The sequence below is a fragment of the Theropithecus gelada genome, chromosome 2 (genome assembly GCF_003255815.1).
Source record: "Theropithecus gelada isolate Dixy chromosome 2, Tgel_1.0, whole genome shotgun sequence".
In the NCBI taxonomy this organism is placed as follows: Eukaryota; Metazoa; Chordata; class Mammalia; order Primates; family Cercopithecidae; genus Theropithecus; species Theropithecus gelada.
Genome location: NC_037669.1, coordinates 123,212,648 through 123,230,373, shown reverse-complemented (window position 1 = coordinate 123,230,373; position 17,726 = coordinate 123,212,648). Strand labels below are relative to the sequence as shown.

Below are 17,726 nucleotides of genomic sequence, written 5' to 3'. Positions count from 1 at the left end.
GTTTTCAGTCTAGAAGGAGAGGCACCTATTTATCACACAAATAAATGAAAAATTACAAATATGATGAGTACTACAAAGAAAGGCAGCATAGTTTGCTAAAAATATCATAAATTTTTGCGTAAAATCAGCAGTATCCTTTTGTTTAAATAGCATCCAAGATTTTTTTTGAAGTGTTAGCTTATTATAAAAATTCTATGTGTTGGGGGAAATTTCTAGCCTAATGGTATTTTGTAATCACTTTGACATGATGTTTGATTTCTGTTTTAATGCTCTGATATACATGTGAATTAGCACATTAAAAAGTTAAAAATTAACACAATTTCTAATGGCTTTTCTAGTTTTAAAATTAAAAGGTTTACTGAGTAAAATGTAAAGGATGATCTTGAATTATAAACTAGATATTTGTTTCTAATAGTATAAAGGAAGTCTAATTTAATCAAAGTAACCTAGTAATTTGAAAGAAAACAATCTCTGTAGATTGTAGCAAAATAACAATGAAATAAAAAATAATATCAGTAGATGATATTAACTTGCAACAAGTTAATTTGAACATCTAGAAATAGTACAAGTATTGGACCATATTAATGTGGGGGAAAGCCTGGCACTTTTCCCCTGGGTGCCTGTTCGGTTAATCTCCCTTGCTGTGCTTTAATGCTCCTCCACTCTCCTTGACCTTTCACCATGTTTTTTCTGCAAATAAACTTATCCTTTCTCATCTTTCAGGTGAAGAATTTTCTTTCTTGAAGGAGTTTTCTAACATGGTAACTGCTAAAGAGAGCCAGTATGTGATGAAAATTGCCAATTCCTTGTTTGTGCAAAATGGATTTCATATCAATGAGGAGTTTTTGCAAATGATGAAAAAATATTTTAATGCGGAAGTAAATCATGTGGACTTCAGTCAAAATGTAGCCGTGGCCAACTACATCAATAAGTGGGTGGAGAATAACACAAACAGTATGTCACTTGGATCCTTTCTTCCTCTAGTAGCTTCGTTTTAACTGTCTTTAACTTCTGAAAGTATTTCCCCCTTGCTCATTTTGCATTTTGAATGTTTGGGGCATTTAGTTGGGTATCTAATAATAATTTTGTATAGATTATGGTCTATTTGAGAAACATTGTTATGAATGAACGTTTGAGAAAGAAGTTAAATCTTTTGGCATATATAGAATTTGGCAGTGATCATCTGAAATCTGTACTCTGATTAATGGGTTTCCTCTGTAATCTTAACCACTTTATGGAATTTTGCTTGTCCTATTTAATAAATTAGTTACTAGATAGAATGGCAGTTGGCTCTCATAACAATATGATTAAAATAGAGTAAGAAAGAGTTAAAAATCAGAGTTTATAGATGTTTGTTGGCTTTGGAACCAAAGAACTTCATTAGTAATTTAAAACATTTGTGTATGATTCATTTTCAAAAGGGCAACTTATTTTAAGCCCCCCAAAATGGAGAGTAATTAGAATGAGATGCATTCATTCTAAATTTTATTACTATTTTATATTTTTTAAATGTATTTAGGGTTTCCAAATGTTTCACAGTTTAGCATTTTATTTTCCAGTTTTACTAGCAAAATAATTGAAATCACAGTCCAAAAATTGAGACTAAATTAAAAGTAAATGTTTATAGCTGTTCATTAAATGAAGCCATGTTTTCAAAGCTACTCAAATCATGTTAATCTTCAACTTTACATTGGAACAACAACAAAAATAACCCTGAGCAGATACTCAATATCTCTTAATCTCCAAGATGCAGGCACCTTTTACCTTAAGAAGTGCCATGATTAATACAATGAGAGAATACAGAGCAAATTTTTGTCTTATGTTTTTTATCTATGAGATTAAAAAAGATTACAATAAAAGAAACTTTAATTTAGTCTTTTAATATTCAAAGAATAAATCAAGGGTGATAATCCATATGAAGTAGATTCTACTATTAAAACCAATTTGTTTTCACACTCCTTTAGACACTTTTAGCAAACAGCAAAGACCCAATATCTTTTAAAATAGATTTGAAAAGGAGTAGTTCAGATGATAAACACTAATGCATCATGATTTAAACTGACTTTCACTCATCTGTTTTCTCCTACCCAAAAGCAATTGGTATATTGGCAGAATGATGTCCAGTATACACAGGGAAGAATTTGAAATTGATAACATTTAATCATGTACATTGTTCAAGAATAAACTTAGGACTGGGCGTGGAGGCTCATGCCTGCAATCCCAGCACTCTGAGAGGCCAAGTGGAGTGGATCACTTGAGGCTGGGAGTTCGTGGCCAGCCTGGCTGACATGGTGAGACCCCATCTCTTCCAAAAATACAGAAATTAGCCAGGTGTGATGGCTACTCTGTAATCCCTGTAATCCCAGCTATTCAGGAGACTGAGGCATGAGAATCACTTGAACCCAGGAGACAGAGTTTGCAGTGAGCAGAGATCATACCACTGCACTCCAACCTAGGTGACACAGCGAGACTGTTTGTAAAAAAAAAAAAAAAAAAAAAAAAAAAAAAAAAAAAAAAAAAAAAAACAAAATCAGAATAAACTTTGAGGCATTTATTGAGTGGTTACTCTGTGTTAAGTTTTACATGCATCGTTGCAACTAGAAAGTGATGAAGTCTAAGCTTATATTGTATGTTGTTCTGTAGTTTGTGTATCAAGATGCTGCTAGTATTATTTCAGGTGATATGGGTGTTTTGAATCCCATTAATTGCACATATATATGTGTGTGTGTGTGTGTATATGTGTGTGTGTGTGTATGTGTGTGTGTGTGTAGTTTGTGTGTATATAACTCTTTTCCCTTTGAAAGTAAGATACTTTTTATTTTCATTGTAAAGTTGGTATACAGTTTCTCTGGACCACTCTATCAGATGGTGGTTTGAAAATCTTCTGGTGCCCCTTTGTCTTCCAGTTTAATGTGAATTTTTATCTATTCATTTTTTCCTAAATAGATCTGGTGAAAGATTTGGTATCCCCAAGGGATTTTGATGCTGCCACTTACCTGGCCCTCATTAATGCTGTCTATTTCAAGGGGAACTGGAAGTCACAGTTTAGGCCTGAAAATACTAGAACCTTTTCTTTCACTAAAGATGATGAAAGTGAAGTCCAAATTCCGATGATGTATCAACAAGGAGAATTTTATTATGGTAAGACATTTTTTACTTTTATTTCTGTCTTCTTGCAGTATATCAACACATTTCTAAGAAAAACATGAAGTATTCATTACTCAAACTCTTTGTCAATCTAATTTGGGCTACAATTCAATTTTTCTGGCTCCATTTTTAAAACCCTGTAATTCGCTTCTGAGTAAATATTATATTCATTATGGTTTCCAATGTATTTTCAAATTTATAAGTCAACCATGCCTGCAGAGTAGCTTTATTCATCTGAAAATACCTGACATTGTGTGAGAATGTTCTGATTTACTCCAAAAACTCATCTGGTTTAGGATGGGTTTTAGTGGACCATATGTTCCATGAAGCACTTGATTTGGGCTCTGCACCACTTTTAAATTACAAACATTGTTCTCATACAGGGACTTAAAAAAAAAATTGATTTTAAACATGTGTATATATGGCTAAACATAATTGTTTGTTTATACTTTATTGAGAGCCTATAATTTTTAATATAATTCAATATCTTTGGCATTATTTTCAAAGATGTTTTATTGGACTCTTCAGAAGTTTAGGGTATTAGTCCTTCTTGTCTACTATATTGACTTGTAATAATTTGTTAAGTCATAATCAGAAAGTTAATTTTTAGCCAAGGAGAACTAGTAGTTTTATTCTATTTAAAAGCACGGTACAGGCCAGCTGCTGTGACTCATGCCTGTAATCCCAGTGCTTTGAGAGACAGAGGCAGGAGGATTCCTTGAAGCCGGGAGTTCGGTCTAGTTTGGGCAATACAGTAAGACCCTGTCTCTACAAAAATATATATATATTAAATTATATAATATATATAATTAAATTAGCTAGGCATAATGGTACACACCTATAGCCCTAGCTACTCGTGAGGCTGACGAATGAAGATCTCTTGAGTCCAGGAGTTTGAGGCTGCAGTGAACTATGATCACACCACTGCACTCCAGCCTAGGTGGCAGAGCAAGACCCTGTCTCTAAAATTATATACATATAGGTTTTATATGTAGATAAAACGTTTTGGCCATATACATGTGTGTGTGTGTAATTTGGCTAAGTTCATAGAGCACAAAGCCAATTACCTCATTTACCTAATTACCTAATTTGGAGATACCAATTTTCACAAATATAATAGCTAAATATTATACAATGCTTAGATTTCATTTTGACTCTGAAAACTTTGCTTTAAAACTTGTAGTTTTCGTGATAATAAAGTGCCAGGTATTAAATGGTCAAATTTTCCCTTCTTAAAAATCAGGTGTGGCCGGGCGCGGTGGCTCAAGCCTGTAATCCCAGCACTTTGGGAGGCCGAGACGGGTGGATCACGAGGTCAGAAGATCGAGACCATCCTGGCGAACACGGTGAAACCCCGTCTCTACTAAAAAATACAAAAAACTAGCCGGGCGAGGTGGCGGGCGCCTGTAGTCCCAGTTACTTGGGAGGCTGAGGCAGGAGAATGGCGTAAACCCGGGAGGCGGAGCTTGCAGTGAGCTGAGATCCGGCCAGCCCGGGCGACAGAGCGAGACTCCGTCTCAAAAAAAAAAAAAAAAAAAAAAAAAAAAAAAATCAGGTGAATATTGATCAATGTGCTTTACATTCAACTTGGAGCCAGGGCTTTATTTTCCTAACCAGGACTTTTCGTTGTTTCTAATGCCACACTTTAGATATATTGAATTATCTCATTTAAAAATAAAAAGCAAGTCTTGAATATGTGTTATTACAAATGTGAAATAATTCTGTGGATTCTGTGGAAATAAAATAATTTATACAGGGCTGTGAATCTACTTGAATTTTAGGGCCTATTTTCATATAAACCTGCTTTTTATCAGGTGCATGAATTTCTTTATATCCTATATACTATTTGGGAAGAAACGTATATAACAAATTTAAACCTTTTTATTTTTTTTAGATTATATTTCAGTAGTTTTGGGAAACAGGTGGTTTTTAGTTACATGGAAACATTTTTTAGTGGTGATTTGTGAGATTCTGTTGCACCCGTACCTGAGCAGTGTACACTGTCTTTCATCCCTCACTGCCAGCTTTTTTAAAAACTTTGATATGTGTCTTGCATGGCCTTTCTTTTCTTTTTAGGGGAGTTTAGTGATGGCTCCAATGAAGCTGGTGGTATCTACCAAGTCCTAGAAATACCATATGAAGGAGATGAAATAAGCATGATGCTGGTACTGTCCAGACAGGAAGTTCCTCTTGCTACTCTGGAGCCATTAGTCAAAGCACAGCTGGTTGAAGAATGGGCAAACTCTGTGAAGAAGCAAAAAGTAGAAGTATACTTGCCCAGGTGAGAGGTTCCTGTGTCACCCTTCCCACAACATGGACAATGGGCTATCAATGATAATCTGACCTAGAAAAACTCTTGGAACTGCTTTCGAATCATAATTCTTGTGCTACTCTCTTCTTGTTCTTGTTCTTCTCCTTCTCTTCCTTCTCCTTCTCTTTCTCCTTCTCCTTCTTCTTTGATTTTCTTCTTTTTAGTATTCTTTCACAGTCATTTCTTTCATACTCGTGTGGTCCTTCCCATAGACACATGCTCACTTATTGGTTCATTCAGTGCTATTCATCAAGACCTACTTTCAGATATAATTCAATGTTCTGGCTTGGTTTTAGCAAATTCATCTATCTATTTTCTCTGAATATCATTTGCATTGACAGTCTTCTGTATTTTATTAATACTTAAGGTTGATTATAACTGGAGAAGAAACAATCTCTGACTCTAGAACTGCAAGCAAGTCACTGTGCTAGGTGCTGAGATGCAACCATGAATTAGCAGGAAGATGCAACTCTGCTCAATATTCTCCCTGTGGCTAAAAGAATAAGATGCACACAATGCCTTTAATGTCCTGAATGCCTTCCCCTTCTCAACCCCATTTCTGGCCACTTGCCACATCAAGCATGTTGTAGCATGTTCTGTCCATGTACTTGTGATTATACCATATACATCATGCTATTTTCATGTCTCTGAGTCTCCATTTATGTTCTTGCATTGGCCTAAAATGTCCTCCTCATATTTCTTTCCCAAGATAGTGTTGCGTAGCCTTCAGGGTACACCTCTAGAGCCATTTCTTCCCTGAAGTGTCCCATGAACTACCTGGATCAAGTGACCCTCACTTTTGCTTCACTTATACACCTTTCTGTTATTACTTGTTACCGTCCCATAATAACATTATATTTTGTAGGGATAGTTTTCTTTCTGTAAGTTCTTCTAGGGTAGAGCCAGTTTTCTTTCATATAAAAAGAACACAATAAGTGTTTGCAAAATGAAATTGAACTGAAAATGTTTATTCTATCCCTGAATACCTTAAAACCTAGTAGGAGAGCTAGGCCAGTAATCACATAGAACATGTTTATTAATGTACTATGTAAATTTTAGTCTAGAAAACAAGACATATCAATAAAAACAGATTAAATATATATGTATGTGTGTATGTGAAAGTACAGTTAAAACTCATTCCATATTAAGAAAATTGTTCATGGCCATACTGCCCAAGGTTATTTATAGATTCAATGCCATCCCCATCAAGCTACCAATGAGTTTCTTCACAGAATTGGAAAAAACTGCTTTAAAGTTCATATGGAACCAAAAAAGAGCCCGCATCTCCAAGACAATCCTAAGTCAAAAGAACAAAGCTGGAGGCATCACGCTACCTGACTTCAAACTATACTACAAGGCTACAGTAACCAAAACAGCATGGTACTGGTACCAAAACAGAGATATAGACCAATAGAACAGAACAGAGTCCTCAGAAATAATACCACACATCTACAGCCATCTGATCTTTGACAAACCTGAGAGAAACAAGAAATGGGGAAAGGATTCCCTATTTAATAAATGGTGCTGGGAAAATTGGCTAGCCATAAGTAGAAAGCTGAAACTGGATCCTTTCCTTACTCCTTATACGAAAATTAATTCAAGATGGATTAGAGACTTAAATGTTAGACCTGAAACCATAAAAATCCTAGAGGAAAACCTAGGTAGTACCATTCAGGACATAGGCATGGGCAAAGACTTCATGTCTAAAACACCAAAAGCAACGGCAGCAAAAGCCAAAATTGACAAATGGGATCTCATTAAACTAAAGAGCTTCTGCACAGCAAAAGATACTACCATCAGAGTGAACAGGCAACCTACAGAATGGGAGAAAATTTTTGCAATCTACTCATCTGACAAAGGGCTAATATCCAGAACCTACAAAGAACTCAAACAAATTTACAAGAAAAAAACAAACAACCCCATCAAAAAGTGGGCAAAGGATATGAACAGACATTTCTCAAAAGAAGACATTCATACAGCCAACAGACACATGAAAAAATGCTCATCATCACTGGCCATCAGAGAAATGCAAATCAAAACCACAATCAGATACCATCTCACACCAGTTAGAATGGCGATCATTAAAAAGTCAGGAAACAACAGGTGCTGGAGAGGATGTGGAGAAATAGGAACACTTTTACACTGTTGGTGGGATTGTAAACTAGTTCAACCATTATGGAAAACAGTATGGCGATTCCTCAAGGATCTAGAACTAGATGTACCATATGACCCAGCCATCCCATTACTGGGTATATACCCAAAGGATTATAAATTATGCTGCTATAAAGACACATGCACACGAATGTTTATTGCGGCACTATTCACAATAGCAAAGACTTGGAATCAACCCAAATATCCATCAGTGACAGACTGGATTAAGAAAATGTGGCACATATACACCATGGAATACTATGCAGCCATAAAAAAGGAGGAGTTTGTGTCCTTTGTAGGGACATGGATGCAGCTGGAAACCATCATTCTTAGCAAACTATCACAAGAACAGAAAACCAAACACCGCATGTTCTCACTCATAGGTGGGAACTGAACAATGAGATCACTTGGACTCGGGAAGGGGAACATCACACACTGGGGCCTATCATGGGGAGGGGGGAGGGGGGAGGGGGGAGGGATTGCATTGGGAGTTATACCTGATGTAAATGACGAGTTGATGGGTGCTGACGAGTTGATGGGTGCAGCACAGCAACATGGCACAAGTATACATTTGTAACAAACCTGCACGTTATGCACATGTACCCTAGAACTTAAAGTATAATAATAATAATAATAATAAAAAGAAAATTGTTCAAGTATGATTAATTACTATGAGCATTCAGATAAATAAGATATTAGTATTAAAGATGAATTATTAATAACTGATTAACTCATTCATATTTATTCTAATGTTAGGAATTATCATTTAAGAATTACATTTTATGTAAATATCAATGTTTCTAAAAACTTAGCTGATAGTTTGTTATGTAGGTGAAGGAGATCTATTTGGAACTATAGAGTTTTTGCCAGGAAAATTATGTTTTATAATATAGTCATAATAAGTAATATTATGTTATGTCATAATTTATGATATACCATGTCATGTTATATATTCATAATATATAACTATAAATAATATGTAGCCATATATTTTCTATTTTTTATATTTTATTTTATTTTATTTTAAGTTCTGGCATATATGTGCAGAATGTACAGGTTTGTTACATAGGTAAACGTGTGCCATGGTGGTTTACTGCAGCTATCAACTCATCACCTAGGTATTAAGCCCAGCATGCATTAGCTATTTATCCTGATGCTCTCCCTCCCCCCAACCCCCTGACAGGCCCCAGTGTGTGTTGTTACCCTCCCTGTGTCCATGTGTTCTCATTGTTCAGCTCCCACTTATAAGTGAGAACATGCACTGTTTGGTTTTCTGTTCCTGTGTCAGTTTGCAGAAGATAATAGCTCCCAGCTCCATCCATGTCCCTGCAAAGGGCATGATCTCATTCCTTTTTATGGCTGCATAGTATTCTATGATGTATATGTACAACATTTTTTTTTTAATCTGGTCTGTTCTTGATGGGCATTTGGGTTGATTCCATGTCTTTGCTATTGTGAATAGTGCTGCAAGGAACCTATGTGTGCATGTATCTTTATAATAGAATGATTTATATTCCTTTGGGTATATACCCAGTAAGGGGATTACTGGGTCAAATGGTATTTCTGCCTCTAGATCTTTGAAGAGTCACCACACTGTCTTCCACAATGGTTGAACTAATTTACATTTCCACCAACAGTATAAAAATGTTCGTTTTTCTCCACAGCCTTGCCAGCATCTGTTGTTTCTTGACTTTTTAATAATCGCCATTCTGACTGGCGTGAGATGGTATCTCACTGTGGTTTTGATTTGAATTTCTCTAATGATCAGTGATGTTGAGCTGTTTTTCATGTTTGTTGGCTGCATAAATGTCTTCTTTTGAGACGTGTCTGTTCGTGCCATTTGCCTACTTTTTAATGCGATTGTTTACTCCTTGTAGATTTGTTTAAGTTCCTTGTAGATTCTGGATATTAGACCTTTGTCAGATGGATAGATTGGAAAAATTTCCTCCCTTTCTGTAGGTTTTCTGTTCACTCTGATGATAGTTTCTTTTGCTGTGCAGAAGCTCTTTAATTTAATTAAATCCCATTTGTTAAGTTTTGCTTTTGTTGCAGTTGCTTTTGATGTTTTTGTCATGAAATCTTTGCCTGTGTCTATGTCCTGAATGGTATTGCCTCAGTTTTCTTCTAGGGTTTTTATAGTTTTCGGTTTTACATTTAAGTCTTTAATACATCTTGAGTTAACTTTTGTATAAGGTGTAATGAAGGGGTCCAGTTTCAATTTTCTGCATATGGCTATATATGGCCACATATTTTCTTGTCTACATACAAAAGTCAAGGTAATCATAACCCAAATCTTTTTGGCTAAGATATTTAGCATGCATAACTTTCTATGACAATACATATATGTAGAGATTTTCCATTATAAGTCTATTCTTAAGGAGAGGTAATTGATGAATACTTAGCAAGAGTTTTTTTTAATGTAAGATAATTGACATTTATATACTAAATATGTAAACAATATACCTTAATTCCAAAGAACAATTTACTTTTGAACATTAATAATTAAATTTAAATTACTATATAAATCAGGTCTAAACTTATAAAACATTTAGTCCATGTTAACCCTCATCTAGTGACCTTTCACAATTAATTTTGTATTTTTTCTTGCATTTTATGAAGAATTCCTTTTGATAAAATGAGAAATTCAGTACAGTGTTAATGCTTCTCTTATTAAATCCATAAATTAAGTGCAATGCTTCCAAATGCTCCAATTCTGTGAGGATGCAAAGTTATTTAGGAGTATTTTAACAGAATTCTAAATGAATGCTTACTGATATTATACATTCTAATTCAATCATATTCACTAGAAAATGTGGCCTCCAGGTTCTGTCCACTGAGAAATTGAATGTGGCAGCAGAAGAAAATTAAATTTTCATTTTCTAAGAGATACTCTTCAATTATGAAATAGTTTGGCTGTCTTGCTCATATTAATGCCTGTACTAAATTAGGCACAGGTAATTATCATGTATCAATTTTTCCAGGAGTTCCATAAATTATCCCTGTACATGGCTACTGCATAGATAGGGAGGCTAAATAGCAAAATAAATAACTCTGGATTCCCCTTTTAACAGAATGGCTGTTTTCAAATACTTACATATATCATAATAATCAATGTGAAACTCTCCACCTTCTCCATTTTACAGCATTAGGATCCACTAAATGTTTGATAATAGTAATGATTTATGTGACCCATGTTTAGCAAAGGTAAAAATGTTTTTAGTAGCTATACTCTATGTTTACTCGTGTCAGTTTTAATGGTTTGCGTAGTTTTATCCATAAAGAGATATTACTCTGAAAATGCAACTTGTATTTCTGTAATTTGACCACATTCTTGTCCTGTTTGACAGGTGCTTTTACTTTCTGTTTTGCTAGAATTTATACAAACAGCTTTAAAACACTGCCCTTGAAAACCAAATACTGCATTTTCTCACTTACAAGTGGGAGCTAAACATTGGGTACTCATGGACATAAAGATGGCAATGACAGACACTGAGGATGACTAGAGGAGGGAGGAAGGAAAGTGGGCAAGGGTCGAAAACTATTGGGTGCTATGCTCACTATCTGGGTGACAGGATCATTTGTATCCTAAACCTCAGCAATATGCAATATACTCATGTAACAAACCTACACATGTATCCCTTGAATCTAAAATAAAAGGGTTTTTTTAGCTTTTTATTTTTTTCATATTAAAATGCCTTTATATTTTTGAACTTTCTCTTTTTTTATTATACTTCAAGTTCTGGGATACATGTGCAGAATGTGCAGGTTTGTTACATAGGTATACGCGTGCCATGGTGGTTTGCTGCACCCATCAACCCATCATCTACATTAGGTATTTCTCCTGATGCTATCCCTCCCCAAGCCCCCCACCCCCCAACAGGCCCCGGTGTGTGATGTTTCCTTCCCTGTGTCCATGAGTTCTTATTGTTCAACTCCCACTTATGAGTGACAACATGCAGTGTTTGGTTTTCTGTTCCTGTGTTAGTTTGCTGAAGATAATGGTTTCCAGCTTCATCTATGTCCCTGCAAAGGACATGAACTCATCCTTTTTTATGGCTGCATAGTATTCCATGGTGTATATGTGCTGCATTTTCTTTATCCAGTCTATCACTGATCACTGATAGACATTTGGGTTTTTTCTAAGTCTTTGCTATTGTGAATAGAGCTGCAATAAACATATGTGTCCTTGTGTCTTTATAGTAGAATGATTTATATTCCTTTGGGTATATACCCAGTAATGGGATTGTTGGGTCAAATGGTATTTCTGGTTCTAGATCCTTGAGGAATTGCCACACTGTCTTCTACGATAGTTGAACTAATTCACACTCCCACCAACAGTGTAAAAGCATTCCTATTTCTCCACATCCTCTCCAGCATCTGTTGTTTCCTGACTTTTTAATGATCTCCATTCTAACTGGCATGAGATGGTGGTATCTCACTGTGCTTTTGATTTGCATTTCTCTAATGACCACTGATGATGAGCTTTTTTTTTCATATGTTTGTCAGCCGCATAAATGTCTTCTTTTGAGAAGTGTCTGTTCATATCCTTTGCCCACTTTTTGATGGGGTTGTTTTTTTCTTGTAAATTTGTTTAAGTTTCCTGTAGATTATTATTAAAATAATGCAAATATATAAAATGCTATCTTTAAGATGTAAAGGAAGGGTATTTGCAGGGGAGGGTCATGTAGAAGAAGAAATTGCTTTTGTATTTTAGCAATTTTTCCACCTTAACAGTAAGTTCTACAGAAGTTAGATGCTGAATTGAAATTGTATTTTTATCCAAAATGTAAGAATCTATTCAAGAAAAGGTAAAATTGGTATACCCATTACCAAATCCAATTAAATACAAGATTTATATACATAGTTGCACATCTCTAAGATTTAAATAAGATTGCCAGATGCTTCCATTTATCCATGGTAGCAAAAATAGTTTGTTTCATATATCAAATATTTATGTAAAACACCCAAAAAGCACTTAAGTATAAAACCTGCTACAGAGTAAGCATTATGTAATTATTACTTATAATTAATATTATTGTTATTTGTTTAGTGTACATGTTAAGTCCTGGTATTTACACTGTGTTAATCTTATAGGCAGCTTTGTAGCTTTATATATGCCTCTCTCTAAATTGAATTTTTTAAACTTGATTCTTTTGAATTTTATCCTATTCAGTGTATATGCTTCCTTTTCAGTTTTTACTGATATAGCTTAGATATAAAAAGATTTTTTCTAAAGTCAGCATCAAATACTTTAATACTTGGAAGCAGATGTACCTTGCTGTATGTAGTATCAGTCTACTCTAGCTTTGTAGGCTCAGATTTGTCATTTGTGACCAGAGTGTTGGACATCAAAGTATGTGAAGTGGTTCTCTGTTTTGTAATCAGAAACTATCCTGATATCTTGAAATAATTGCCATTAATAAAGCATTTTAGTTTCATGTTTGTAAAGAAAACTACTTAAGTCGTCTGTTTTTTTGTTGTTGTTTTGTTTTGTTTTTCTTTTAGACAGAATCTCATTCTGTCACCGAGGCTGGAATGCAATGGCACGATCTTGGCCCACTGCAACCTCCACCTCCCACGTTCAAAAGCCATTCTCCTGCCTCAGCCTCCCAAGTGGCTGGGATTACAGGCACGTGCCACCATGCCCAGCTAATTTTTGTGTTTTTAGTAGAGATGGGTTTTCACCATATTGGCCAGGCTGGTCTCAAATTCCTGACCTCAGGTGATCCACCTGCCTCAGCCTCCCAAAGTGCTGGGATTATAGGCGTGGCCTACCACATCCGGCCCTAATTTTGTTTTTTAATGTGAGTACTTTTCATTAGATTTTTCTATAAAGGGTATGACTGGGTTTTTATTCCTTATGTGTGTTGTAGTCTCCTACCTAGGATGTATTTGTGATTTTCTAACACTTGTTCTGCAGGTCTTCAAACCTCTACCCTCCATATGCCTCTTCAATTTATTCAGGTAGAAAGTTGCAAATGCATAAATTACATTGTATGCCTTTATTAAAACAGGCTTGCCCCTTGGCTTTATAAAAGCAGTGTCATGGCTTTTAATTTTTGTATTTCATGAAATGTAAAATATATTTCTAATGTTGTTTTCTTTTTAAAAGTTGTTGTTGGAATTATAGTGATTAGTGATGCGGGGACTTTAATGTCAGAAAGACCTCCGTTCATATCCTCATTCTACCACCTATTATCTGTGTGGTTAGAGAAAGTTGCTTGTTGGCTTAGCTCTTTTAAGCTTCAGTTTAGCCTTCTGCAGCCAGGAGATAATGACACTTACCTCATAGGGTTGTTCGAGAGCATCATAGAAATTATTAAATAATATATTATTCATAAGAGGATTTGCATAGTGCCTGAAACATAGTAAGCACTCAATATATAGGAGATGATAATGATTATTTATATTAATATTAGTTTATATTAAGAGTAAAGAAATAATAATCACTATTTTTCAATAGTTTGATTTTTTGAGAAGTCAAAGAATGGAAAACTGAAGATTATTTACTCCGTATCTTCAGCTTTGAACAAAGTCTTACAAACACCTAGATTTTATTTCATTTGCAATCTATGTGGTTTGTCTTGTGCTAGATATTACAAATATTAGAATAAATAAGACAATAGATTTGGCTAATTTACAGTTAAGGTGGCAGGGATTAATATAGCTATTTAATCAAATTACACCAATTACTACTAGAATGCAAACATACAATACCCTAACATCTATAATAATGTGACATGTTATACATAACTACAATATAATAAATGGTGTTAATGGTATCTACTCCTCATTGCATGCCTCCTGCATGCTAGCACCATCCTAAGATCTAACCTTATTTAATCCTTCCAACAATACTATGAAATAGGTATTATTATTGCCATTTTCCTGTGCCAAAACTGAGCCTCAGAAATTAAGAAACTTGCCGAAGTTCGCCTGGATCAGTCACTCATCATCACCTGACTAGCTAGTGTTTCATCACTAAAGTGTGAAACAAACTAAGCTGCTTTTAAAAAGTAAAAAGAATCCCCTACTAATATCTTCCTTCTCTTTCTTATTTTACGTGGATCAGGACAACTATAATACCACCTGGATCCATAGCCCTGCTCTGCCACTTATTAACTGTATGACCTTGGTTATACAGGTTATTTCATCTTTCTGTTACTCAATGTTTTCTATTACCCAAGAATAACAAAAATACCTGCTTCAAGGGTTATGGTGATATTTAAATTAATATCTGTTTTATACTCTTGCAAGTTTCTGGCATATACTAAGCTCCACATAAGTGTTCAAAAATAAATAATAACAATAAGCAAATGCATACACACATAAGCATTTTAAGCCATTGAATGTATTGTCTGAGACATTCTGTGCTTTCTTACTCATTCCCTTTTTTGAGATGGATACCACAGGACAATTCTACTTCACAATCAATACCTGCTTTTGGTAGAAAACAAAATAAATGATATTAAGTCAAAGTGCAAAATTTAGATAAAATTTAGCACTAGGTTTAGTTTGTTTGAGATGCATGTACTCATCTGTTGATCATATTTTTCCATAACTGTGAAGCTGCTAAAACTATTTACCACTAACCATTCCTTTTGTTTACTGCCATCATTTCCTTCTCATTTTCCTTAAAACCAGACATCAGAAATGATGCTAATGAAACTTTTTGTTGACTATCACGGACTTATCTCTGTTAAGAGAACAACCTATTGCCTACAATTTTATATTTATAATCTGTATCAATTAGGAGGCAACATCTTAGAAAAAGTGAAGCATTTGGTTCTAACCAGTTGTTTTTACTTTTAAAATAAAAGTAATAAATGCCTTTGCTTGTTTAAAAATGTATTTGTTCAGTCATGGTGTTTTATGTATGTAGTCCTACCTACTCAGGAGGCCGAGGCAGGAAGATCGCTTTAGACCAGAATTTCGAGATCAACCTCAGCAACAAAGCGAGACCCACATCTATACAAACAAATTAAAAATAAAAATAAAAGCCAGTGCTGTGGTGTGCACCTGTAGTCCTAGCTACTTGGGAGGCTGAGGCAGGAGAATTGATTGAGCCTGGGGCTTCGAGGCTGCAGTGAGGCGTGATCATGCCACTGCACTCTAGCCTGGGTGACAGAGTGAAACCCTGTCTCACATACACAGAAATGTGTTACTTGATGCAGGCATGCTTGGTCCGTGTCTTTCCCAAGAAAGTTTGGTGATACAATTCATTAGTTTGGGGAAGAGTCCATATTAAGACCAATCTGGCTTGCTGTGGAAACTATTTTTTAAGTTAATAGTCTGTTTATGATCACTATAATTATTTTCATTTTGTTTTAAAATAATGTTTTATGTTTTCAAAATTGATACACATTTATATATAATAATTCATAAGGTCAATTAAAACAAAAATAAAGACCCATGATTCTTTTGTTTAAAAAAAACTCTTAAGTGTACTAATTTACACTCCCACCAACAGTGTAAAAAACTTTCCTATTTCTCCACAGCCTCACCAGCATCTGTTGTTTCCTGACATTTTAGTAATCACCATTCTGACTGACGTGAGATGGTATCTCATTGTGGTTTTTGTTTTCATTTCTCTAACGACCAGTGATGATGAGCTTTTTTTCATTTTTTTTTTATGTTTGTTGGCTGCATAAATGTCTTCTTTTGAGAAGTGTCTGTTCATATCCTTTGCCCACTTTTCGATGGGGTTGATTGTTTTATCTTGTAAATTTGTTTAAGCTCCTTGTAGATTCTGAATATTAGACCTTGTCAGATGGATGGATTGCAAAAGTTTCTCCCATTCTGTAGGTTGCTTGTTCACTCTGGTGACAGTTTCTTTTGCTGTGCAGAAGCTCTTTAGTTTAATTAGATCCCATTTGTCAATTTAGGCTTTTGTTGCAATTGTTTTTGGTGTTTTAGTCATGAAGTCTTTGCTCATGCCTATGTCCTGAATGGTACTGCCCAGGTTTTCGTCTAGGATTTTTATGATTTTAGGTTTTATATTTAAGTCTTTAACCCATCTTGAGTTAATTTTTGTATAAGGTGTAAGGAAGGGGTCTAGTTTCTATTTGCTGCATATGGCTAGTCAGTTTTACCAGCACCATTTATTAAATAGGGAATCCTTTCCCCATTGCTTGTTTTTGTCAGGTTTGTGAAAGATCAGATGGTTGTAGATGTGTGGTGTTATTTCTGAGGTCTCTGTTCTATTCCATTGGTCTATATATCTGTTTTGGAGTACCATGCTGTTTTCTAAAACCAGAAATACCATTTGACCCAGCAATCCCATTACTAGGTATATACCCAAAGGATTACAAATCATTATATTTTAAAGACACATTCACATGTATGTATATTGAAGCACCATTTACAATAACAAAGACTTGGAACCAACCCATATGTCCATCATAGACTGGATAAAGAAAATGTGGCATATATATGCCATGGAATACTATGAAGCCATAAAAAAGGATGAGTTCATGTCCTTTGCAGGAACTTGGATGAAGCTGGAACCCATCATCCTCAGCAAATCCAGGAACAGAAAACTAAGCACCAGATGTTCTCACTCATAAGTGGGAGTTGAACAATGAGAACACATGGACTTATGGAGGGGAACATCACACACTGAGGCCTGTCTGAGGGGGTGGGGAGCAAGGGGAGGGAGAGCATTAGGACAAATACCTAATGCATGCGGGGCTTAAAACCTAGATGATAGGTTGATAGGTACAGCAAACCACCATGGCACATGTATACCTATGTAACAAACCTGTATGTTTTGCACATGTATCTCAGAACTTAAAGTAAAAAAAAAAAAATTATTCAATGTAAAAGCACATAGTTTTTAAGATACAATATTTAACTCACTCTCCATTGATTAATAGTTTTTTTGTGATGGTATCATGAGAACAGGCTTATGTTTTAGAGATCACTATAACCATAAAGATACATTTTTTAATGTAGTGCATTTTATTTTTGCTTTCTCTGAGTTGTAGGGAGCTGAAATGCTAAATGTATTTATTGTAAAACAGAATTTGGCTCTAATTTAACCTTGTCCATAACATTGATGTGGGTGGGAATTGCAGAGTGTGGCAGAGGGTAAGGAACGTAAATTGACCAGGATACT

The 17,726-nt window shown here is 35.1% G+C and overlaps 1 protein-coding gene across 2 annotated transcripts in view; it reads left to right on the top strand.

Annotated features, from left to right (window-relative positions):
• SERPINI1 (serpin family I member 1) overlaps positions 1–17,726 on the top strand; it is an 88,476-nt gene that overhangs the window by 52,239 nt on the left and 18,511 nt on the right. For both annotated transcript variants that reach the window (XM_025377742.1, XM_025377743.1), the window contains exons 3-5: positions 724–954; positions 2,947–3,141; positions 5,224–5,428. In XM_025377742.1, the coding sequence (XP_025233527.1) occupies positions 724–954; positions 2,947–3,141; positions 5,224–5,428 (631 nt within the window). The remainder of the gene's footprint in view (positions 1–723; positions 955–2,946; positions 3,142–5,223; positions 5,429–17,726) is intronic.